This window comes from Panthera tigris, chromosome B3 (assembly GCF_018350195.1).
Source record: "Panthera tigris isolate Pti1 chromosome B3, P.tigris_Pti1_mat1.1, whole genome shotgun sequence".
Classification (NCBI taxonomy): domain Eukaryota; kingdom Metazoa; phylum Chordata; class Mammalia; order Carnivora; family Felidae; genus Panthera; species Panthera tigris.
This window is the reverse complement of record NC_056665.1, coordinates 109,442,811-109,470,068: the sequence shown is the minus strand read 5'-3', so window position 1 is coordinate 109,470,068 and position 27,258 is coordinate 109,442,811. Positions and strand designations below refer to the sequence as shown.

Here is a 27,258-nt window from a genome sequence, read left to right as displayed (position 1 = left end):
TGTTTTGCCTGTAATTACTTCAGTGCCCTGTTTTATAGAATGTGATTTATGTACAAATTATTATTTATCTTTTTAAAAGTCTATTTATTTTGAGAGAAAGAGTGTGTGAGTGGGGCAGGGGCAGAGAGAGAGAGAATATCCCAAGCAGGCTCTGCCTTCTCAGTGCAGAGGAGCCTGATGCAGGGGCTCGAACTTATGAACCAGGAGATCGTGACCTAAGCTGAAGTGGGATACTTAACCTACTGAGCCACCCAGGCGCCCCAAGGTATTATTTCTTTAAAAGCAAATTTTATTCTCTCCCTCTCTCTCTGCCCCTCCCCCACTTACACACACATGTGTGCACCCACACTCTGTCTCAAAAATAAATGGTAAAAAGAAATTTTTTTAAAGGGGTTCCTGGGTGGCTCAGTCAGTTGAGTGTCCAACTCTTGGTTTCAGCTCTGATCATGATCTCACTGTTCCTGAGTTTGAGCCCCTCGTCCCCTCCTTGGGCTCTGCACTGACAGCACAGAGCTTGCTCGGGACTCTCTATCTCCCTCTCTCTCTGCCCCTCTCCTGCTTGATCGTGTGCATGCTTTCTCTCAAAAATAAATAAACACTAAAAAAACTAAAAGCGAATCTGCCAAAAGTGTTCTGTATAAATGAGGGTATAACATTTGTTCCCAGTTAATAAGCTATAGAAGTGTAATCTTGAGAATATTACTTTGCCCCTCTTTTTATCTGGGTTGATTTAGGGATGAAATTCGCCAAACTCATTTTAATGGATAGTGTTACTTTTGGTTATTTCTCATTGAAGTACTATGATAACAGCCTTGAAATAGTGAACATAAAAAACTGAACTAATACTCCTTCAACATTTTCCACTCTGCAAAATGTTTCAAATAGTGTTACAAAATAAATATTTTAAAAACATTTCCCTTGGCAGTATATTCCCAAAATTCATTTATGGACACAAGCTGTAAATTTTTAAAATTAACATATAATGTCTAAATACATAGCATAATTTATAAGTAACATTAATCAATTATAAACCCAAATACAGCATTTACATCTGAAATATTTTTTCTATCTTTCCTAAAAATCATCTACATTTTCCCACATTACATATGTTAAGGGGATTATAGAATTATAAAACATTTTAGATCTATATAGGATCTTAGAGCTCATATACAGCAACTCCATACCAAATTCATAAATCTATATTATTAGCAGATACAGGCATACCTCATATATTGTGGGTTTGGTTTCAGATCATTGGGATAAAGTGAGTATCACAGTAAAGGGAGTCAAATCAATTTTTTGTTTTACCAAAAAGTGCATATTAAAGTCATGTCTATACGGTAGTCTATTAAGTGTGCAATAGCATTACATCTAGGAAAAAAACACCCCAATTGACATATCTTAATTTAAAAAATACTTTATTGCTAAAAAATGCTAACCATCATCTGAGCTTTTATTTATTTATTTATTTATTTATTTTTTTAATCTTTTTTTTTCAACGTTTTTAATTTATTTTTGGGACAGAGAGAGACAGAGCATGAACGGGGGAGGGGCAGAGAGAGAGGGAGACACAGAATCGGAAACAGGCTCCAGGCTCCGAGCCATCAGCCCAGAGCCTGATGCGGGGCTCAAACTCACGGACCGCGAGATCGTGACCTGGCTGAAGTTGGACGCTTAACCGACTGCGCCACCCAGGCGCCCCCATCTGAGCTTTCAATGAGTCTGTAATCACTGATCATCATCATAAGGAAAGAGTTTAAAATACTGCAAGAATTACTAACGTGTGACACACACACAAAGTGAGCAAATGCTGCCGGAAAAATGGCACTGATTGGTTCGACACAGGATTGCCACAAAACTTCAATTTCTAAAAAACAAAACACAATCCCCGCAATATCTGTGAAATGCAATAAAATGAGGTATGCCTGTAATTATGTGCAATCTTAATTACTTCCTCAGGCAGGCAGACTATAACTTCAGGATGCAGTGTTGAACAGTCCCAAGTGAATGAAAATTTGGATGGGCTAAGAGCACTGTGGTGGGGCAAAGGATACATCTTTGGTAGAAGAAATGAGTAGAACCAAGGCACAAAAATGGGAGTGTGTTAGACATGGTTAGCAAACAAATGCACTGCAGGTGGTCAGGTACCTGGAAGAGAGTAGTAGGATATAAAGTTGAAAAGTTTGTTAAAATGTTTAATAAGAAATTCGTATAAATAATGAAGTGTTGCCTTTCTTTACCAGTAGAAGAGCTGCAGTATTTATTACTCACTTAGCTCAGGGATGAAATTACACCCAGCTTGAAGGTAATCAAAACTATTGTTTGATAGATACTTTTTTGTTTCTTTTTTTTTTTTTTATCTGTGATAAATGAAAAGGCTAATGTGTTTTGCTTTAAGTCTTGTTTACCTATTAAGAGGAAAAATAAGGTAATTTCATATATTAATTTTGGATTTTATATCAAGAAGCCCAAGGCCTTGATTTTGGTGACATGAGATCATGACTTCCACAGATGCAGTTAGAGGAGGAGACCCCAGTGAGTTAGGACTTTGAATATGAAGTTATACTACTCCCCTCACCTTCCAAACCCGCACTAGAGGGAAGTAAAACAAACTAATGACATACCCAGAAACCCGCTGACAGACCATGAGGGAACAGGTCACGAGGATAAGGAAGAGGCTGCAGACCAGCTACAAGTAGGCTTTCTGCGTTCTACAGCGAGGACTAGCTCCCAGGGGACTCACTCTGGGCTTTCCAGCCACTCTGGGAATAACACTGGCGTTCTTCAGCGTAATTCTTAACCCACCATACTGAGACTCTGACGTTTCTTCAATGGATTGAGAGGTCAGAACCTATCGCACATCTGATGAACCCCAACCGCTTGAGTTATGAAAAGTCTGAGGTGAGTGTGGGAAGGGTGTCTGCTGGTAGAATCACAGACACCAAGATATGTTCCCCATGTGTGAGGTAATCCCCGATACACCCATGACCACCTAATTTTCCTGATTCAACATTATTGATCAAAAGGCTCTTGACTGCTTCATGGGGTGGGGGTGGGGGTGTCCTATCTGAAAAAGACATAATGACCGTATTGTCTTATATTTTACCTTACAGTTAGGCCTCAAACATGTTACTGGCTATTGCAGACCTGCACGTGTAGGCGTTCCATGTACACCATTCACCTGAAACTCATTCCAGTGAAACTTGGGGGACTGTTCCATGAGGCGCTTTTAGAAGTCAGAAGGAAAGACTGTAGACTTCTGCCTTTGGGGGCTTTAAGGTATTCCATGTCATCATATGTTAAAGTCTGTTATAAAGCTGGTTTCAGATTCTGGGCTTGCAAGCAGTGTTTTTTTCCAGTCCCGACCTTGACACTTTACAGAATTCTTTTGTCCATTCTTGTGAAAGTCTTTGTGCATGAATTCCATTCTGCATGAAGATGCTAGTGCCAAACTGGTATTGGCTTTCATGTTCCCATCCCGTGTCTGTTTTTTCCTAAACCCACAGTGACAAAACAGGTTATGCTGAATACAAGAAATACATTCAAGCCAGTATGTTACAGATGAAGAAATCAGAAGACCAGAAGTTCTGTTTTGATTTGATTTTGGACTCCGACTCCGACTCTAATCTGCTATACCTTTAGGCACTAGTTCTGTCTTCTGTGAGATGCAATTTCCTCACACATTAAATGAAGAGGTTAGACTCGATGTTCTCTAAAATCCCTTTCAACATTAAAAGTTTATTAAACTGTTGTAGACCGAGTAAAAACAAAAGGAATATTTCTATTGTTTGTATTAGAATACTGAAATTTAATGGAAAAAAAAGAATTTTAGTCCGTTTTTGTTGAGGAAATAGAGTTGAGGGAGCATATCTTGTCCTGTCCACAAAAAGTTTGTATATAGTCCTTTAAGAAAGTTACAAGTTTCTCCAAAAAGAAACAATGAGTTAATTGCTTTACGAGAGTAACAACATTGATTTGAATTACAAGGTTTAAAGTGACTGCTAAGTATTACCTAATTCAACATACTCTTCAAATAGTTCTGAATCGTAATCACCCTAAACATAGTTCTTTGCTAAAAAATAAAAGTAGAGGGAGACAGGTAGACACCAATAACCTCAGGAATTCTGTAACTCATTGAACAAATGTTGCTAGCCATGGGGATGGATGTGTAAATGAAAAAGAAAGAAGAAAGTCTGGGCTGTGGTCAGCAGGCCTTTGCCGCAAACCCTGCCTTTGAGTTGACTTGCAAGGTTTTGTGTTTCTTTGGCAAAAACTGGTCAAAATGGTTACTATACAATCTGTTCCCAGAGTTTTGAAACATTCAGTGAAACTTTTTAAAACTTTGCATGATGTATTTTTTTTTTTTTAGAAAGTTATTGTTTGAGAATAATGTCTTTTTATACCAGGAAATAGTTATCCTGAAATGACGTTGAAAACTTCTCCCTCCCCCTTTATTTATTTATTTTTTAACCAATACATGTTAAAGTAACAAGTCAAAAAAAAAAAAAAAAAGAAAAAAAAAAAGAAAGAAGAAAGTCTAAGAATCTCATTCAGAACTAAAACAAACAGAAGAGAATGCTGGATAAGGTGAAACTACTTTATTACAAGCATGAACCTGGTATGAACCCTGAAGATTTAAGCTGTATTTCTGAAAATAAGACCCTTGTAACATAAAACATTTTAAAACTGTAGAGCACCGTATCAAGTTATAAATATTTTTTAAAAATAAAGCCGAACATAAATGTTCACTAGAACATTTCTAAAATTCAATAATGCTTACAGCAGAAAGGCATTTTAAAAAATATTTCATAAGTTCTATTAGAAAACATGAGGTTATTCTTGAATGTCATTCAGATGGTTTCTTATGATGGTTTCACTTACCACTTGTCAACTTTATGACTGTGCAAAAGTGATACTTCTTCACTAGAAACTGTATATGGAATTTTGCATTCCGATCTTTTCTGAGCTAGTGATATGTGGTACAATACTCTTGTGATGCTGGGCAGTGGCTGCGAGCCACAGCTCCCAGCCAGCCACGTGGTTACGTGGGTAAACAACCGATTCACTCGTAACCATTCGGCACCCATACGACCATTCTGGTTTTCACTTTCAGTACAGTAATCAGTGTATTACATGAGATATTCAACACTTTATTATAACATAGGCTTTGTGTTGGATGATTTTGCCCAACTGTAGACTAACATGTTCTGAGCACATTGAGGGTAGGCTAGGCTAAACTGTGTTCAGTGGATTAGGAGTATTAAATGCATTTTGACTTAGGTATTTTCAACTTAACAATGGGTTTACCAGGACATAAACCCGTGTGAAGTGGAGGAAGATCTGTAACTGAAATTAAATCCAAACACCTTAAGAATGTCTTCAAGGCCCTATGGCCCCTACCTCACTCTGACTTAAAACTCTATTCCAGGGGCACCTGGGTGTCTCAGTTGGTTAAGTGTCTGATTCCGGCCTAGGTCAGGTCTGTGCTGACGGTTCAGAGCCTGGAGCCTGCTTCGGATCTTGTGTCTCCCTCTCAACCTCTCTCTCTCTCTGCCCCTCCCCCACTCGCTCTCGGTCTCTCTCAAAAATAAACATTAAAAAAAGAATTTAACTCTATTCCAATCACAATGGCCTATTTCTCTAACCAAGCATCACAAACTTTGCCACTGCCACCTCCCTTGACTGGAACACTCCCTCTACCTCTTCGTATGGATGGCTCCCCCTCAATACTCACATCTCGGCTTAAATAGCATCCTCTCAGTGAAGCTTTCCCTGGTCATATTATCTAATGGACTCCCCATCTCCTGTATGGTTTTATCACATTATCTTGTAGTATATTGTTCATAGCACTGAAATGATCTTACTTGTTTGCTTTTTATATTCTTTCCTCACTAGCATTGAAGCTCCATGAAGGCAGGGACCATATCTACTATATTCTGTGCTTTATTCCCAGCACCTAGATTTAGTAGGGACTCAAGACATATTTGACTGAATGGATCTGCTTTATTATTTTATAGTGCTGTATGGTACAATTACATAAATCTATCACAGTTTACTTAACTATTATTCCAGTAACGGACTTTCAGATTGCCGCTAATTTTTTGCTATAACAATGCTACTCTGAGGGTGCCTGGGTGGCTCTGTCAGTTAAGCGTCTGACTCTTGGTTTTGGCTTGGGTCTTGATCTCACGGTTAGTGAGTTCAAGCCCCGGGTCGGACTGTGCGCTAACAGTGTGGAGCCTGCTTGGAATTCTCTCTCCCCGCCTCTCTCTGCCCCTCCCCCAATTGCGTGCCCTCTCTCTCTGTCACTCGCTCTCTCTCAAAATGAATAATTAAACATTAAAAACAGGGCGCCTGGGTGGCTAGGTCGGTTAAGTGTCCAACTTCAGCTCAGGCCATAATCTCATGGTTCGTGAGTTTGAGCCCCTGCATCGGGCTCTGTGCTGATAGCTCAGAGCCTGGAGCCTGCTTCAGATTCTGTGTCTCCCTCTCTCTCTCTGCCCTCCCCCACTCATGCTCTGTCTCTCTCTCAAAAATAAATAAACGTTAAAAAAAAATTAAAAACAATGCTACTCTGAAGATTCTTGTGTCTTGTAATTGCACATAACTACACATAGGCTGGGAGCCAATAAGAAATGAGTAAGTAAGACAATATCCTGTCCTCTTCCCCAGCATCATTCGTTTCCTTTTCCCACAGAGATTTAAAGAGCTCTCACATGCAAAACAATTTTTAAATATAAAACCAGGTTTTTTTTAATAGTTCAGATCCAAAGAGAAAGTTGTTGCTTTCATCAGAATGTCTTCTTTGTCACAATCGCATTAGATTTCAAATTCTCTCATATCAAAAAAATCACCTGGGATTGTAAAAAGATAGAACAAGACCTTTAAAACCACCTCTGCAAATAATTTTAAGTTGGATCTCTTATCATCTCATCATCTTAATCATCTATTTTGGCTCCTTGCCTGTTTATACCTTCAGCAATTTATACTAGAATGTTAAAAAGTGCTATACTGAACATTTTGTAATTATCATTTAAAATGGATGTTTATTATGGCACAAAAACAGACACATAGACCAATGGAATAGAATAGAAACCCCAGAACTAGACCCACAAACGTATGGCCAACTAATCTTTGACAAAGCAGGAAAGAACATCCAATGGAAAAAAGACAGTCTCTTTAACAAATGGTGCTGGGAGAACTGGACAGCAACATGCAGAAGGTTGAAACTAGACCACTTTCTCACACCATTCACAAAAAAAAAAAAAAAATGGATAAAGGACCTGAATGTGAGACAGGAAACCATCAAAACCCTAGAGGAGAAAGCAGGAAAAGACCTCTCTGACCTCAGCCGTAGCAATCTCTTACTCGACACATCCCCAAAGGCAAGGGAATTAAAATAAAAAATGAACTATTGGGACCTTATGAAGATAAAAAGCTTCTGCACAGCAAAGGAAACAACCAACAAAACTAAAAGGCAACCAACAGAATGGGGAAAGATATTTGCAAATGACATATCAGACAAAGGGCTAGTATCCAAAATCTATAAAGAGCTCACCAAACTCCACACCCGAAAAACAAATAACCCAGTGAAGAAACGGGCAGAAAACATGAATACACACTTCTCTAAAGAAGACATCCGGATGGCCAACAGGCACATGAAAAGATGTTCAACGTCGCTCCTTATCAGGGAAATACAAATCAAAACCACACTCAGATATCACCTCACGCCAGTCAGAGTGGCCAAAATGAACAAATCGAGAGACTACAGGTGCTGGCGAGGATGTGGAGAAACGGGAACCCTCTTGCACTGTTGGTGGGAATGCAAATTGGTGCAGCCACTCTGGAAAACAGTGTGGAGGTTCCTCAGAAAATTAAAAATAGACCTACCCTATGACCCAGCAATAGCACTGCTAGGAATTTACCCAAGGGATACAGGAGTACTGATGCATAGGGGCACTTGTACCCCAATGTTTATAGCAGCACTCTCAACAATAGCCAAATTATGGAAAGAGCCTAAATGTCCATCAACTGATGAATGGATAAAGAAATTGTGGTTTATATACACAATGGAGTACTACAGGGCAATGAGAAAGAACGAAATATGGCCCTTTGTAGCAACGTGGATGGAACTGGAGAGTGTGATGCTAAGTGAAATAAGCCATACAGAGAAAGACAGATACCATATGGTTTCACTCTTATGTGGATCCTGAGAAACTTAACAGAAACCCATGGGGAGGGGAAGGAAAAAAAAAAAAAAAAAAAGAGGTTAGAGTGGGAGAGAGCCAAAGCATAAGAGACTGTTAAAAACTGAGAATAAACTGAGGGTTGATGGGGGGTGGGAGGGAGGGGAAAGTGGGTGATGGGTATTGAGGAGGGCACCTTTTGGGATGAGCACTGGGTGTTGTATGGAAACCAATTTGACAATAAATTTCATATATTGAAAAAAAAATAAAAAAATAAAAGCTCAGAGAAATGAAACCTAAAATAAATAAATATATAAAATGGATGTTTATTGCTATTTACATTAAAAATTTTTCGCTATATTTAAATAAAAATGTATGATTTGTTTCAATAAAATTAATAGCAACAATTAAAAGATAACAGGTCCAGTGGCGCCTGGGTGGCTCAGTTGGTTAAGTGTCCAACTTTAGCTCAGGTCATGACCTCGCGGCATTTGTGAGTTTGAGCCCGCATCAGGCTCGGTGCTGACAGCTCAGAGCCTGGAGCCTGCTTCAGATTCTATCTCCCTCTCTGTTACCCTGCCCTGCTCACTCTCTGTCCCTCTCTCTCTCTAAAATAAGTAAATAAATAAGTAAAAGATAACAGACCTGATAATATTGTTCTTCATGGCCAATAATTTCTTGTAGTCCTTACTCTTTTCCTTTGCTACCGTTCCATTATGCTTTTGCTAAAATGAGACAATGTTTTATTGCTTGTGAGGACTATAGACTGTACCTAACCATATTAAATCAATTGGAGACTACATTTGGGCTATTATAATTGGGCTATTACAAGCTTTTTTTATTCCAAATAACACTGATAAGACATTAAGCCTCAAATATGAATTCCAACTAATTATCAATGTTTTATCAGTTCAAACCCAAGAATATATTGCAAAATAACATCTTGCAAATGAACTGTAAAAGAGGCAGGACTAATTAACATATTTTAGATATAAATAATCTTTGGAGTTTATTATTACTAATTCACTAAATATGTATTCAAGGAAATGTATGAACACAATATAGAACTTGAAGTATATGAACAGAAGTAACAGCAACCTTGCTCAAAATAGTTTTTAAAAATAAAATTAATTATCTCATTTAACAATGTCTAGAAGTAGTGGGTTACAGATCATGTTTGATCCAGTGAAACCTAGAGCCATGGAAATAGACAAAATTGCTTCTGGAACAATCTTCACAACATACATTTCATCTCAAGGACAAACACCAATCAACGAAGTATTTTGCAGAAGCTATGTTGTGAAGAATTACTTAAATTCTGTTGATAGGAGCTGTTAAATAACAAAATTCAATTAAGTAAACTTGAAGATCTCATTGGCTTTATTAAATGATTCATGAATTGGGCAGTGCCCCATTTAGCAAGAAGAGAGGTACTCCAAGGAGTTACACAAAGTAGACGGTTTTTATAGACGTAGGGTGGGGGCAAGAAAGCAATCAGCAAAAGAAAAGGACGTTCCGGAGGAGGCTGTTTGCTAGGGGAAAAAGCAAGGCGTCTTATGCAGATTACCTCATCTTTCTTTGGGGGACGGGGAGGACCCAGGTGACAGACTCACTGGTGCTGATATAAAGAAAAATTTCCTGACTGACTGCTTAAGGCCACATTTCTGGGGGACACTCAAACTGTAATTAGACTTGCTATTAAGCATTGGTTTGGGAACCTGGTCTAAGTGACACCACTTTGGACACCATTTTTTAACAGAATGCTGTGGTCAATTAATGATGTCTGCCAAGGGCAATGGAGAGAGGAGGTAGAAGATAGGAAGCCAATGAAAGAAACACTAAAATGCAGACTGGAAAGGAGGAGAGAGTTGCCAGAAGAACAAAGAGATCAACAGTGTATATGTGGGTATGTGGTAGGGGCAAGTAGTGAGATTTTAATAAATGATTCAATGATTTAATTATTTGAAAGGGAAAAAAAGGAATTGGGAAATGAGGCAGTAAATACATTTCTGGGGTTTACAGACTTGTGAAATTGGTAGATAGTACATGCTAGAACTGATTTTTTTACTTGCGGGGTTTTTTTAATCTACATTATATCTAAGATTAGATTGTATCTGAGTAAGAATGTAAAATCGAAAGCTAACAATAGCCATCAAATGGCTTCGTAGCACCTGATCTTAAACACTACTTTGTGCCATTAATCATTAAGCTTACATTTGTCAAACAGAAACATTAGCGAACTACATCAAAGGGTTCAGCTCAGTTACCTGAACTGTGATTCTCAACGTGCAGTCCCCTGACCAGCAGCATCAGCATCACCTGGGAACTTGGTAGAAAAGCAAATTCCTGGGTCCCATCTCAGACTTTCTGAATCAAAAACTGGGGGATCAGGACCTAGCAATTTGTTTAACAAGCCCACCAGGTAATTTGGATGCACACTCCAGTTGTTGTATTAAACAGCATTTTCTTGTTAAAGAAGCCACATACTTATTAAGTTACTAGTGCACTGGGTCTGCCTGACCTAGATTCTGTACCGCCAAACCCTTTCAAGGGGTTAGAGCCAACTAAAAGTCTTTTAAGAATATTGTGGTCTATTGGCCAGCTGTGGTCTATTGAGAAAGCTCTGGAGAAAAAAAGCAAGCAAGCTCTGAGCTACAGGAAAGATGATTATTCACATTGGGGGCCAGCAATCCTCACAAGTAAGAGAACTTCCTCTCCCTAACTCCCCATGGCTTGAACTCAGAAGTCTCAGGCACCGACTGAGCCACCCAGGCACCCTCATGCATACAATAATTTTTGACAGATTCATCTGTAAGGAACAGTTTTGAATTTTTGACTCGCTACCCATTTACAGCATGTCCTACCAAAAGTCTTCCTTTTTACAGCAGTTTATTTGTGTATCCATTTTATTGTTCTATTAAACATTATACTGGAGCACCTGGGTGGCTCAATCGGTTAAGTGTCCAACTTCAGCTCAGGTCATGACCTCACAGCTCATGAGTCTGAGCCCCACGTTGAGCTCTGTGCTGACAGCTCAGAGCCTGGAGCCTGCTTCAGATTCTGTGTTTCCCTCTCTCTCTCTGCCCTCCCTGCTTGCACTCTGTCTCTCTCTCTCAAAAATAAATAAACATTTTTTAAAAACTGAACACCCTACTGCATTTCAAAATAATCAGATCCTTTAAAAAGATCCATCTAAAAAGCATGTTTCTCTTGCCAAGTTCTGCCTTTCAGTCTTGTGATTATCTAAGGTCTTTACCTAATGTAATTAAAATCTGGCTTCTTCATAGAATAACCTAGTGTCAGACAATAGATTATCTAGCCAGCATTTACACGTCATAGAGTTGACTCAGCTGCACCTGTACCCACTAATCCAAGGCTCTCTTACTTTCTCTGTTGACTGTGATTTGGTCCTGGTTACTTCACTGGTCCATCTGTGCTATGGGCATGAGGCTAGAAACAGCAACCTTACATCTGCCAACCCTAGGTATGCCAGGAAAGAAGGTCTAAGACAGAACCCCACAATGTGGATCGATAACTGTGTGATTCACATTTGCAAAACTGTCCAAGAACGTTCATTTTTCAGTGTTTTTTCAAAGAAAACTGGAAACGTCCTTTAGTGATCAAGATTTCTAATAAAAATTACACTATGGGTGGCTGCACCACCAATTTCCAAGCATTTTTAGAATGACCTTAAGAGTGCTATCTTTGTTGCTCCTTCAGATCTTTGCCGTGTCTTGTTACTTCTATGAATCTCTAATCTGTGTTTCAGATTATCATGTAACCCTGAAATGGCTGACAGTGTTTATGAATGCTTTAAATTCATGTCTTTGCCATATTTATAATTCATTTAAAAATTTTCCAGTGTCTTGGGGTGCCTGGGTGGCTCAGTTGGTTAAGTGTCCGACTTCAGCTCAAGTCACGATCTCGCGGTCCGTGAGTTCGAGCCCCGCGTCGGGCTCTGGGCTGATGGCTCGGAGCCTGGAGCCTGCTTCCGATTCTGTGTCTCCCTCTGTCTCTGCCCCTCCCCCGTTCATGCTCTGTCTCTCTCGGTCTCAAAAATAAATAAATGTTAAAAAAAATAAATAAAAATTTTTTTTTCCAGTGTCTTAAATTCATTGCTACCAGTAAAATGCAGGCGCATCATTGTTTCTTTTTTAAATCTACATTTTGGAGGCACCTGGCTGGCTCTGTTGGTAGAACACACAACTCAACATCATGGTTGTAAATCTGAGCACCATGCTGGGTGTAGACATTACTTAAAAAGAAAATCTTTTAAAAAATCTACATTTCAATGAGTACAATGAAAATCACGTATCACTAATGTTTACTAATAATTGTGCAATAGCATAAACTACCATGTTTCAAATAACCTTCAAACATTTATCAACACTTAAATTGATAGTATTTTATCGAAAAATGTAAATACAAAACAATAATTTCTCCTGCCTCAGAAATAATACTCCTTATAAAGTATAGTTAGGTTTGAAAGAAAAGAGAAAGGAAGAATGTTTACAAAAGTTCATATAAACCTACTTCTTTTTTTTTTTTTTTAAATTTTTTAATGTTTATTTATTTTTGAGACAGAGAGAGACAGAGCATGAACGGGGGAGGGTCAGAGAGAGGGAGACACAGAATCTGAAACAGGCTCCAGGCTCTGAGCTGTCAGCATAGAGCCCGACACGGGGCTTGAACTCACGCACCGCAAGATCATGACCTGAGCCGAAGTCGGCCGCTTAACCGACTGAGCCACCCAGGCACCCCGATATAAACCTACTTCTAATGCATTCAATAACATGTATTTAGTAACTTCAGTTTCTCCTAGAGTAAATTGAACAAACTGAAATTTCTGACTTCTGCCTACATTTATCCAAATTCTTCAAATCAGCATTTTATTTTCTGCTATGCAAACTTTCCTTCAAGTCCTGAACTAAAATGCTTCACTTTAAAGACATTTCTATTGCAGGGGGAAAAAAATCCCACAAATCAGTACACCCTAAGAATTATAAAACTATAAAACAGTTGGAAAGCAGTACATAACTCTCTTCTGCTATTGGAGCTTAAGACTCCCAATAAAAAAATCTCATCTGGTTAAGGATTTAGGACTGAGCAGAGGTAGGAAACATTTTTATAGGTCTAAAACAATAACAAGAGGATGAATACTTCCCAATTGTTAATAATTATCAGTTCCAAGTATAAAAGGCTACTCTATATTACCAGATTGGGAATTAATCTTCATTGCCAGACTTACACATCTCTCTCTCCCATGTCCAAAAGAGAGCATGACTAATGCATTACTGGTAATTTCCAACATTATTTACCTAGCAAATATATCATTAGTAATGTTGGTGAAAACTTACCCTACATATGCTACTTTTTTCAAGGTTCTCAATATATAAATGTTTCACGTAAGTGTTCAATACAAATTCTGAGGATACGGGCTGGCATTTCTTAAAAAGATTTTGTTCTATTTCTGTATGTAGTGTTTCTAGGATGGTAGTCTGAATATTTTTATGAAGAGTGGGTTCTTACTAGAATCAAAATTACATCAATATTTTGAAAACTTAGTAATATGTGTAAACACGTAAGGGTAAAACAGTTGTTTTTTTCTTTTCCAGAGAAAGAACTTCTCTATTTCTTTGCAGCTATTTAAAACAATATATTGGAGGTTTAGAAAATCAAGAAGTAACATTAACAACTTACTTTCACTGTCCTTGATACAGAAGTCCCAAACTAATCAGAGTAATTTGCACATTTTTATATTATCTCTACTTTAAAGTGTATTGATTTATAGCTAAATGTCAATTAAAATTAACCAGAATGCTTTGAGATGAACCACTTGATTAGCTTTTCAAAAATCAGCTGAGTGTTAAAAAAAAGCTTTTTTTGATGGAAATCTTTTTATTTTTTATTTATTTATTTTTATCTTAAAGAAAGAGAGACAGTGTGTACATCAGCGGGGGAGAGGGAAGACAAGAGGGGGAAGAGGAAAGAATCTTTAGCAGGTTCCACGCTCAGTGCAAAGCCTGACGTGGGGCTCAATCCCACGATCCTGGGATCATGACCTGGGCCGAATTCAAGAGTTGGACGTTTAACTGACTGAGCCACCCGGGTGCCCCAGATGAGAATCTTTGTAAATTTACAAATAAATATTAACAAGATTTTGTCGTTACTCTTTAATTTTCCTTAAACGATGGAGTCTAATCTACCCTGACAGTCAATATAGGGACCGGCAAGTTTTCACGAGCTGTTGCAATCTGTCTAGAGAGACAGTTCTCAGAGCTTGAAGGCTGCTTTTTTAAAAAAGGGATTGCAGCAAAGCTTTCTGAGGCGGGTATGACATTTAAAGTAGCCATTTTATGTAGCTATTTCAGTGTACTGACATTTTAATAACTTTATCATGAATGAATAAAACTTGCTCATGGTTACATACAAAATTAAAACAAAACAGATATAAAAGAAAAATAACTCTAAAGGCTCTCACTGCTCAGAGGTAACTATTATCGACCAATCCTTCTTCAGATTTTTAAAAATGTATACACTAGCATAGATTTCCTTTTCAAAGTTAAATAAAAATGAGCTGCCTATACGGTCTGTACAGTTTTCATTTAAAAATGTATATAATGAAGGACCTACTTAATTTTAATGACTATATATTATTATATTCTTGTAGCATAATTTAACTAATATTCTGTTTGTACATTTAAGATATTGTCAGGTTTTTAAAAATTAGTGATACAGTGACCATCCTTATATATACATTTTTATACATTTATATGAAGTGGAATTGATGAATAAACCTCTGTGGATTTCTTTGTGATGACAGATGTCAAACTGGCCTCGAGATAAGATTATATTAATTGATAATGCCATTAGTGGTATATAAGAGTACCTGCTTCCCTATTCATCATCAATACTGGCTGGATATTATTGAACTTTTCCATATTTCACTCTGAGTAAAAAAATGCTTTATTCTTAAAATTAATTTTATTGTTTTATTTTGCATTTATTTATTTATAAGTTTAAGCCTTTTCCCGAATGTGTTATATATTCATGTCTTTGTCCATTTTATTTTAGGCTTTTGTCTTACTGACAAAAGAGTGCTCTTTGCATATTAACCCTTTCTGTCACTTACACATAATGAATATACATATATATATATGTATATATATATATACATATATATATATATATACACACACATATACACACATATACATACACACATTATTCCAAAGGACTATTTTATGTAGCCAAAAACAAAAAAAGGTGACAACTATATACATACTAATGTAGAATAACTCCAACCTATTTCCAAGTTGCAAAAAAAAAAACAAAATAAAGAAAAGTATGTTCCTGTATATTTACCAAAAACAGATAATATATGGGGTACGTGGGTGGCTCAGTTGGTTACGTATTCAACTCGATTGCGGCTCAGGTCATGATCTCACCATTTGTGAGTTCAAAAGCCCCGCGCTGGGCCCCGCACTGCCAGTGCAGACACCACTTGGGATTCTCTCTCCCTCTCTCTCTGCCCCTCCCCCACTCTCACTCTCTCTCTCAAAATAAATAAATAAATAAACTTTAAAAAAAAAACCCAGATAATATATACATAAAAGGCACATGATATCTCTGGAAAGATACCCAAGAAACTAGTTTTAGGGATCAGCTTTGGGAAGAGAAATAGGGAGAGAGTGAGAGGGTAATTCACTTCTTAATGTATATAGTTGTGTATCATTTCAAGGTTTTTTCTTTTTTTGTTTTACCATGAATGTGAATAACCTAATTTTTCTAAAGAAGTGACCTAATGCAAATTCAGTCCTTTTTTTTTTTGTGGCTATCTTATTTTCCCAAAAGTATTGTTGAATAAGTCACCCCTTTACTCTGAAATGTTATCTTTATCTTGTACTAAATTCCCATATAAATATTAGTCTTTTTCTGGAGTCTTTACTCAGCTTCATTGATTTGTTTATCTGGTTGCAAAGGGTTTCTAGTACTGCACGTTTACAATAAGTTTCAATTTTTAGAAAGATTATTTCTCTATTAATGTTCTTTTTTAAAAAGTTTTTTTTTTTTCTCTCAAGCCGCCTGGGTGGGTCAATTGGTTGAGCATCCAACTCTTGATTTTGGCTCAGATCATGATCTCACAGTTCGTGGGATCAAGCCCTATGTACGGCTCTGTGCTGAGCATGGAGTCAGCTTAAGATTCTCTCTCTCTCTGCCCCCTCCCCCGCTTGTGCTCTCTAAAATATAATAATTTTTAAAAAGTTTTTTCTGTCTATTCTCATATTTCCAGATGAAGTTTTTTGGCCATTTTTTTTATTGTAAAATATACATAAAATGTACTACTTTAACCATTCTTTTAAATGTTTATTTATTTTTGAGCAAGAGAGCACAAGCAGGAGAAAGGCAGAGAGAGGGGGAGATACAGAGTCCGAAGCAGGCTCCAGGCTCTGAGCTGTCAGCACACAGCCTGATGTGGGGCTCGAACCCATGAACTGTGAGATCATGACCTGAGCCAAAGTCAGATGCTTAACCAACAGAGTGCCTGCCCAAGCGCCTATCATTTTAACCATTTGTAAGTGTACAATTTCACTGTGCACACTCACATTATTGTGCAACTATCTCCACCAATCATCTCCAGAATCTAGATGAATTCTAACACTTTGTCAGTTTCCAAAACATAATGCTGCCGATATGCCAACTGTTATTATATTCAAGGTATGGATTAATTTACGTAGAGTAACAGTTTTTACCATATTATCACTCACTCAAGAAACATTTATTGAGTGCCTATTACACCAGGAACTATACTAGGCACTGGAGATGTAAATGTAACTAAAGTAACATATCCATTTTTACAGATATCGTGAAATCCAGAAGAGGAAAGAGATTAAGCAAATCGTTGCACATATAAACATAAAATTGCCAAGCTTTAAGGGACAGATACATGGTTTCATGGTGAATTTACATTAAGTGGTTTGATATAACCCAGGGGATCTGGGCAGTCTTCCTGGAAGAAATGACAACTGAACTGACTCTGCAAAACATACTCAAATCATCTTCAATATCCTCCAGTTAGCTTCACACAGGCCTAGCACATTTCTTAGGTTTGTCCCTGAGTATATAATCTTTTAAATAGTATATGGGATCTTTTATTCACTTTATGTTCTAACTGGATCTTTTCTATGTACGGGAAAGCTATTGATCTCTGAGTATTAAATTTGTAATCAGCTGCCTTTAGAATTTTGATTGTTTTTGAGGAAACTCATTCTTTCACTCTTACACATTTTTGCTTCAGCCAAGAAGGTAAGAATGTCTGCCAAAGCTTCCATTCTTTTTTTTTTTTTTTTTTTTTTTTAATGTTTATTTATTTCGGAGACAGAGAGAGACAGAGCATGAGTCCGGGAGGGGCAGAGAGAGAGAGGGAGACACAGAATCAGAAGCAGGCTCCAGGCTCCGAGCTGTCAGCACAGAGCCTGACGCGGGGCTCGAACCCACAAACCGTGAGATCATGACCTGAGCCGAAGTCGGTCGCTCAACCGACTGAGCCACCCAGGTGCCCCAAAAGCTTCCATTCTTTAGGAAGTTCTAGGGGAGAGGCCTCTGTCTTCTCTCCACCTCTGTGAATGCAAGAGTGATCTATCTGTTCGTGAAATGGTGAGACTATGACATCTATTGAATCACCTTTCTGTATTGAGTAGAATTAACATGTGAAAGGGCCATGGCTCATATGTGGACCATGTCTTTTGGCTCTCTATAATCAACAGGTCATGCAGATCTCAATCTACCATGCAGCAGGCTGGTTTATAGGTTTGCTCTGTTGACTTAACTCTCCCATCACAGAAAGGATGTTTGAGTTCCATACGCTACATTACTCTATGTATGATTTCAGATTGTTTTGCCAAGAAAAAACTTGAAAGCTCTATTTTCAGGGATGCCTGGGTAGCTCAGTCGGTTAAGCATATGACTTGGGCTCAGGTCATGATCTCACGGTTCATGGGTTTGAGCCCTGCATGAGGCTCTGTGCTGACAGCTCAGAGCCTGGAGCCTGCTTCTGATTCTGTGTCTCCCTCTCTCTCTACCCCTCCCCTGCTCATGCTCTATCTCTCTCTCAAAAATAAACATTAAAAAAAAGAAAGTTATATTTTCATTCTTACATCTTGAATTTGTACCTATTTTAGAATGCAATTAAAATACTTAATTGTATCAGCTTAGAGAGTTTCATTAAAGAATAAAAAGCACTCTACTTCTGAAACCAACACTATACTATATGTTAACTAACTTGAATTTAAATAAAATCCTGGAAGAAGGAAAAAAAAAGAATAAAAAGCATTCTGTCAATGTAGTACTTAGTATTCACTAAACCCCTGGTCACCAAATTTTGTTGACTATACATTCATCATAAAAAAAGTTCAAGTATCTATTCCCAATCTGTAATTTATAAATTATCTATATGTACCAATGCTTCTTATATTATAAAATACACATAGAATAAGGATTTTTACAGAATGAGATCTCTAAAATAATTTTTACTTATTGATGATTCTTAAATATTTTGCTCTCATGAAAAATAGAAATAACTTCATTATTTTTGAAACTCTTGGTTTAACATCTTGGATATAAAGATACTTGAGGGACACGTGGGTGGCTCTGTGGGTTAAGTGTCATGGTTCATGGGATTGAGCCCCATGTGGGGCTCCATCCTGCTTGGGATTCTCTCTCTCTCCCTCTCTCTGCTCCTCCCCCACTCCCCCTCCCTATCTCAAAATAATAATTTTTAAAAAGGTAGTAAGATTCAAAGGGAAGTAATACAAAAAAAGGATGCTCATTTTTTTTATCCTGTATCCTAATTATGAAGATTTTTCTCAAATTCCACTAGAAATATCCATCTTCCCTAACATCAATCAGATGTTACTTTTTTATATCTAACACATAGATTAAAAATATATTCTAACTCTTCATTTAGTAAATTTTCAAACAAGTTTGAAAATCATTTCTAATTTCAGTGTACTTCAATTTTTTAAAATTTATCTTTTTAATGTTTATTTTGTTTTTGAGAGAGACAGAGACAGAGTCTCAGTGGGTGAGCGGCAGAGAGAGAGAGGGAGACACAGAATGGGAAGCAGCCTCCAGGCTCTGAGCGGTGCTGACGCGGGGCTCGAACTCACAAACTACGAGATCATGACCTGAGCCGAAGTTGGACACTTAATGGACTGAACCACCCAGGCGCCCCAGTGTACTTCAATTTTTATATGTGAAAAACTTGTGTCATCTTCAGCAATAAATTCACACAATCAATAATAGAAACATTTCCAAGCATGTGTTTTCAAATTATACATTCTTCTGATGAGAAATCACTTTTCCATTCATTGTTAAAAGATCACTGTTACCTGAAATAATCAGATCAAGTGTTCCTTTTTTCTGTTCCCCAAAATATTTGCCAACATTGCATTTTACAGAAAGCCACTTGTCAGCACAAGAAAGGCAGGAAATTTGAAACTCTTTCCTTTTTATAAAAAGAAAGTGTGTAATTTTTCTTCACTTTGGCAAATCTATTATTTTGCCACAGAAAAATCCGTGAACCTCTCCCTCTATATGAACATTTTTTATACTCATTCTACATATAATTAAAAAGTATTATAAAGAACCTATACTACCAGGGTGCCTGGCTGGCTCAGTGGATACAGCACACAACTCTTGATCTTGGGGTTGTTGAGTTCGAGCCCCATGCAGGGTGCGGAGATTACTCAAAAATAAAATCTTAAAAAAGTCTACACTAAAATTTTAAAGTCTTGTTTTTATTAAATAACTAGATTGACGAGGGGCACCTGGGTGGCTCAGTCGGTTAAGCGTGAACTTTGGCTCAGGTCATGATTTCACGATTTGTGGGTTCGAGCCCTGCATCAGGCTCTGGGCTGACAATGCAGAGGATTCGGTTTTCTCTCTCTGCCCCTCCCACATGCTCTTGCTCTTTCTCAAAATAAACTATTTAAAAAAAAAAAAAAGGACAGGTTGGGGCGCCTGGGTGGCTCAGTCAGTTAAGTGTCTGACTTCAGCTCAGGTCATGATCTCATGGGTCATAGGTTCAAGTCCTGCATTGGGCTCTGTGCTGACAGCTCAGAGCCTGGAGCCTGCTTCGGATTCTGTGTCTCCCCGTCTCTCTGCCCTACCCACCCCCCCCCCCCCCCGCCTTACGCTCTGTCTCTGTCTCTCAAAAATAAACATTAAAAACAGGTTTTCTTAAATAACCAGATTGATGACATTCTGCAGAAGTTTGTATAGTCTGACTCCAACTATATTTTTATTATATCCTGCCAGTGATGAATCCCATGATTTAATGTCACATGTGTCATGAGCACTGTAACCATGTTCCAGAAAATTCATTTATTCTAGTGAAGTCAGTTGCCCCACTAAAACTAAAAAAGTCAGTTTTGTTTTCCCATGAAAAATTTTTATTAAAGAAGTCATTTACTATTAAAAACATAATCTCTCTGAGATAGCTTTTTTGTAATGGCTTAAGAAAAACAGTTCTTCCCATGTTTCATTATTGACTCAGAATTTAATAAATACCATAGCTGAGACATGTTAGAAACACTTTTATTTTCATCCAAATTAATAGGAACCTCTCGCACCACATAATTTTTTCTAATATTTGTTCCTTCAACTTTCCACAATAGTTTCTATTCCTATTCTTTTTAGTGTATGTTACCTAAAGGAATGTGTTTTAGGGGTGCCTGGGTGGCTCAGTCGGTTAAGCGTCAGACCGTTGATTTTGACTTAGGTCACAATCTCGCAGTTCTTGAGTTCAGGCCCCACATCTGGCTGTGCACGGCCAGGGCAGACTGCTCTGCCCCTCCCCTGCTCGTGCTCTCTCTCTTTCTCTCTCTCTCAAAATAAGCATAAATTTAAAAAAATATAGTTTTGTCCCTTTTTAAAATTCTTTAAATTATTTTAGCTATTTAACTGTGGTAGGAAGGAATGGTGTGTAAGTAGTGGTAAACTGGTTTCTTTTTAGTTGTTGCGATTTTTTTGTTTTGTCTTTCATTGTTAGGAAACCTGGGAAGAAATCTTAGAATTCTAAACATTTATCACTTAATGTTATGTGAAATTGTATAAAGTATTGCATGGTCACATAATTTTAAACATCACTGAAAAGACTGCTGAGATTTAAGCTTCCTATTCCGGATGCATAGATTTTAAATACCTTGCTGACAGTGTTTTACTTATTAGCTAATATTTCAAACCATTCTAGTCACTAAGGCAAGATTCACTTGCTAGAAAAGTGAATAGAAATCCATATTTCAAATAGTCTTCTTTGTAATTTTACCTGACTTCTTATTAGATCTCATTAAGCTGCCATTTTTACCACATATTTTGACTAAGAAGAGACTGTACTGGAAGTAAGAAAAATCTATTTGTTGTTGCTTTTGTATTATTGATCTTTTCTTGTCTTCTTTTTGTGACTTTTATTTTTTATTTTTAAAGGTTTAAAAATGTTTATTTATTTTTGAGAGAGAGAGAGAAAGACAGAGCATGATAGGGGGAGGGCAGAGAGAGTGGGAGACACAGAATCCGAAGCAGGCTCCAGGCTCTGAGGTGTCACTATAGAGCCCGACTCGGAGCTTGAACTCACAAACTGGGAGATTATGAACTGAGCCCAAGTCAGATGCTTAACCAACTGCGCCACCCAGGCAGTCCATGAGTATTTCAAAAGCATATGCTTATTGTCTTAGGCCAGGTTCTTAAGAAGCAGAGTTTGAGATGAGGATTCCAGTGATTCTTTTCTGAGAGTGATGTTATGATGAAGCCTGTAAGAAAGTGAGAAAAACAAAACAGGGTAGGAGAAAGGGCTAGGCAAAGGTGTGGACTCAATTGAAGTTTATCCTCAATCTGATCCCACAAGGAGCTTTGGGGTACAGATGGCACCAGGGAGTCATCTCACTTTGAGGAAAGGAGGCAAGCCTTACATTTGGTCATCAGCTCCAGGTCTCCTGGGGTGTGGGTGGGACGGCAGTGGTAGTGTCCAACCTCTCTGATTAGGTGGCCCCCATCATTTCAGGGCAATTCCCCCAGGCAGGAGGGATACCTATGAGTTGTTAGCAGCCAAGAACAGACAGCATATGGGGAATGGGTGCAATGACCAGGAAAGAGATCTTGCACCAATACCCATTTTGTGAGGTTAGTGTAGTTAGATGTTATGATTGGTAAATCTTTTTCTGTACCATTGTACAATGTATCACAATGTGCTAAAAAGGAGCAAACACAGAAGAGTGACACCTGAATTCTTGTTCCTGAATACCTGCCACCTCATGTGACCATCTGACCTTTGGACTGAATGCAAGTGGCATTCTGTATATTAAATATTAGTAAAAATTAATTTCCTGTTTTTAGGTAAAAAGGAAATGTAATGTTTATTTATTGGGGAGGGGGGGAGGCAGAGAGAGAGAGAGAGAGAGGGGGAGACACAGACTCCAAAGCAGGCTTCAGGCTCTGAGCTGTCAGCACAGAGCCCGACATGGGGCTCAAACCCATGAACAGTGAGATCATGACCTGAGCTGAAGTCGGATGCTCAACAGACTGAGCCATCCAGGTGGCCTGGTAAAAAAGAAATTTAAATACAAGTTCTAATATTTTGTTCCTAAACCTCAGTGAGTTACCCTGCAAACTCCAGCATGGAGATCACTATGCCAGTCAGGAATGCCCACAAAGCACAGGCCTATTAAACATGTGAAATAGAAAAGGCTGGTCTTCTACATCCTTTTACCTGCCCTTTCTGTGTATTTCCATATTTGCTTGTTTTCATACTGTGTATTTTGAGGCTTGCCAGAATCCCCCATTTCCAACAGCATTCAAATTTAATGAATGTCTTTATTTTTTTTAATCTTTAAAAAAAAATTTTTTTTTAACATTTATTTATTTTTGAGACAGAGAGAGAGCATGAACAGGGGAGGGTCAGAGAAAGAGGGAGACACAGAATCTGAAACAGGCTCCAGGCTCTGAGCTGTCAGCACAGAGCCCGACGTGGGGCTCAAACCCATGGACTGCGAGATCATGACCTGAGCTGAAGTCGAACACAACCGACTGAGCCACCCAGGCGCTCCATGCTCTCTCTCTTTCAAAAAAAAAAAAAAAAGAGAGAGAGAAAAAAAGATTTTATATCTAAGTAATCTCTACAGCCAGCGTGGGGCCTGAACTCACAACCCTGAGATCAAGAGTCACATGCTCCACCAACTGAGCCAGCTACGTTCCCCATTACTACATATTTTAAAATATATTATTCATAAAATGTTACTTAGGTTAACATGCGATAGGTTTAATATTGTTACTTAAAAATAGGCAAATATTTAAAATTTTTATTTTAATTTCAAATACAAAAGTATCGATAGACATAACATATAAACAACAGCTCTGTGGGGTCTTCAATAATTTTTGAGTGTAGAGGGGTCCTGAGAACAAAAGTTTCAGAACTACTGGTCTGAAATGCTCTCTGTTCTTTACTCATCTTCTCGCTCTCTCAGCATCAGCACGTTCCTTCCTGTACATGGAGATTTGTGTACCTGTATTATTGCCTCTACCTGAAGAGAGAGCTCTTTGTATTCACCACGGTACTCAGCAATGCTCTGCACGTAACAGAAGCTCAGTAAGTATTTTTTTCAATAAATATTTGCTGAATTCAAAAGATGAATGTTGCCTCCCAGTTTTCTTCTAAAATCTGCTCTCCTTTCCAAATTTATCTTTGCTTGACTCCACTGCTCCGTATAGGTAGCCATCGAATCATCTCTCATTTCCTTTTCATAAAACTCAGATGCATGCTTTTCACTTAGCTCCATACCAACGGCGGTGACTCATCAGGTGTGGTGAGTGCAAGAGGGAGCTCCTGCTAACTTACACACTAACCTTCCTTAAGTATTGGTATTGTTGCATTACTCTTAAGAGCCTACCGAGTCCCTGTTTACCACCTCAGGTCCAAATACCTCTGCCTGTTTATGCTCACAACTTTATCCCACGTACCATCCTCATCTCCCATTCACCCAACCTTATCTCCCATTCACCCAACGTACACCCTCTTTGTAAGCAAACTGATTCCCACACACTCTTTCCCAATGACAGACTTTTTGCACTGGCCACTCCCACCACCTGGCTAGATGTTATCCATCCTTTAACACCAGTTCAGTTCCCACAATCTCCATTAAATCTGCCTAGACCAATGTCTTCTTTCTTCCTGTATCATCAGAGCAAACAGGTTCCTTGCAGGTTTCAAGCTCTGAACTGGACCTCAGTGACAGAAGTTGAATCAAATACAATCCTTATCCTCCTCAGGACTGCAGCCAATAGGGGAGATTGACATGACCACAATAAACACTATGTTCTAAGTATTTACAATGAATTATCTCATGTAATATTCAAAACAACCTATTCTATCTTATTTTCCCACCTAAGAAATGAAGCAGGTGGACACAAAGATATGTAGCCTGCCCTGTCACAAAGCTAGGAAGTGCCAGAGTCTTCTCCACTCCAGAACTGGAGTTCTTAATTGTTATCTCACAACGCTTGCCAAGTAAGAGAATCAAAGCACAATGGACAGAGTGATTGGAGAGCAAGAAAGAAAAAGCCTTTGTTTCTGGGAGGAGGGAGAGGGCAGAACCAATAAGAGGAAGTTTCATGTTGTCCTTCTGCACGGCCAAAACAACCCCAAACACACAAATCAGCATCATCAAGGGCATGGAGCTCTAAGAGACAAACTTGTGCAACATGTTGTTCTTTCTTTTGGATTCTCATGGAACAGGTAGTTGTCTATACTTTTGTTTAAGCATCAAATGCATGGAAGTGCTTATTTTTTATGCATCTGTTTCTGCTATTAGACCATTCAGTGAGGATGGAGAAAGCATCTTATTCGTCTTTCTACAGCCACTAGCTCACAGTAGGTGCTCAATCCATGTTCATAAAGGAATACATGATGGGTGTGCAGGATGTGTGAGGCTGGGAAGAGAGGGCTGATAAAGAGATCAGAAGGCAGGAGGAGGCCTGATTTTAGAAAGCAGGCTGTGGAGATTTAAGGCATATTTGCAGGCAAAAGGGAGCAGGGAAGCTAGAGAGGTTTTTTGTTAATATTATTTACTGTTTTCCAAAGCAATAAAAGTCTATAGTTTTAGGGGCGCCTGGCCGGCTCAGTCGGTAGAACATGGGACTCCTGATCTCAAGGTTGTGAGTTCAAGCCCCACATTGGGTGTAGAGCTTACTAAAATAAAATAAAATAAAATAAAATAAAATAAAATAAAATAAAATAAAATAAAAGGCTATAGTTTTAAAAAGACATAATACTAAAAAGCTCACAATTCCGACATTAGTTCCCTGCTGTGATCCCAGTCCTGCTTACCAGGTAACTATCTTAAATTCTTTTAGCTGTTTACCCAAATTTACAACCATATTTCTAAACAATGCTCTTATAAAGTTATTTTAAAATTAATTTTATTTATTTTTTAAATTTATTTATTTAGCAGGCTCCTCATTACCAGTGAAGAGCCTGACACGGGGCTCAAACCCACGAAACTGGGAAACCATGACCTGAGCCAAAACCAAGAGTTGGAAGTTTAACTGACTGAGCCACCCAGGCACCCCTAAAATTAATTTTAGATATTGACTTCCCATCACAGTTGGAGGAAGACTTCATTCCACCACAGTCCACCTCCCTCATTACTGTGGATCTTCTCCGTAGGCCCAGGATACTGACATTTCTCCATAACATACCTTAGTTGTGCTTTCTCTTTCCTCTTTGGGAGACACAACAATGACTCATATCCTTCTGTTCTAGGACACGTTTTTGTATTATTTCTTTGATAAATGCCAGTCTTCCATTTTCTTTCTTCTCTTTCTATACTTCATATTAACTGAAATTTCTGAATTCTTTAAAAAATTTTTTCATCTAAAGACAAATACCATATGACTTCATTCATATATGGCATTTAAAAAACAAAACAAACAGGGGCACCTCGGTGGCTCAGTCAGTTAAGCATCTGACTCTTGACCTCTGCTCGGGTCGTGATCTCAAGGTTTGTGAATTTGAGCCCTGAGGCAGGCTCTGCGCTGACAGTGTGGAGCCTGCTTAGGATTTTGTCTCTCCTCTCTGCTCCTCCCTCTCTCTCAACATAAATAAATAAAATTTAAAAAGAAGAAAAGAGGGGTACCTGGGTGGCTCAGTTGGTTAAAGAAGCTGACTCTTGCTTTCAGCTCAGGTCATGATCTCGTGGTTCATGAGTTTGAGCTCCATATCGGGCTCCGTACTCTGATAGTGTAGAACCTGCTTGGGATTCTCCATCTCTCTCTCCCTCTCTCTCTGCTCCTTCCGTGGCTGTCTCTCTCAAAATAAACAAACTTTAAAAAATTAAAAAAAAAGAAAAGAAATGAGTGAACAAAGGAGAAAAAAGAGACAGACTAAAAACCACACTGTTAGCTATAAACAACAACCACATGGTTACCAGATGGGAGGTGGGTAGGGGGACGGGTGAAGCAGGTGAAACGGGGATTAAGGAGCGCACTTGTGATGAGTACGGAGTATTGTATAGAACTGCTGGATCACTGCACTGTACACTTGACAGGAATATGCTTCCTGTCTTGTCCTCGGCGCTGCCTGTGGAGGTGGCAGCCATCTCTTATTTGGCATCATGGCTGCCCTTAACCTCTGGTGAAGCCCAAGATTGTTAAAAAGAGGACCAAGAAGCTCATCCGGCACCAGTCAGACCGATACGTCAAAATCAAGCGTAACTGGCAGAAACCCAGAGGCATTGACAATAGAGTGCGCAGAAGACTCAAGGGCCAGATCTTGATGCCCAACGTTGGTTACGGGAGCAACAAGAAGACAAAGCACATGCTGCGCTGTGGCTTCCGGAAGTTCCTAGTCCACAATGTCAAGGACCTTGAGGTGCTGCTGATGTGCAATAAATCTTACTGTGCAGAGACTGCTCACAAGGTCTCCTCCAAGAACCATAAAGCCATTGTGGAAAGAGCAGCCCAGCTGGCCATCAGAGTCACGAATCCCAATGCCAGACTGTGCAGCAAAGAAAATGAATAGACA

The 27,258-nt window shown here is 38.6% G+C and overlaps 1 protein-coding gene across 1 annotated transcript; it reads left to right on the top strand.

The window, feature by feature from the left end:
• Nucleotides 1-26,862: 26,862 nt before the first annotated feature.
• LOC102967464 (60S ribosomal protein L32-like) lies at nucleotides 26,863-27,258 on the top strand (the record flags this gene model as incomplete). The annotated part of the gene is made up of 1 exon (XM_042989264.1): nucleotides 26,863-27,258. A coding segment is annotated over one exon (393 nt), but the record flags the coding sequence as incomplete, so codon positions are not given.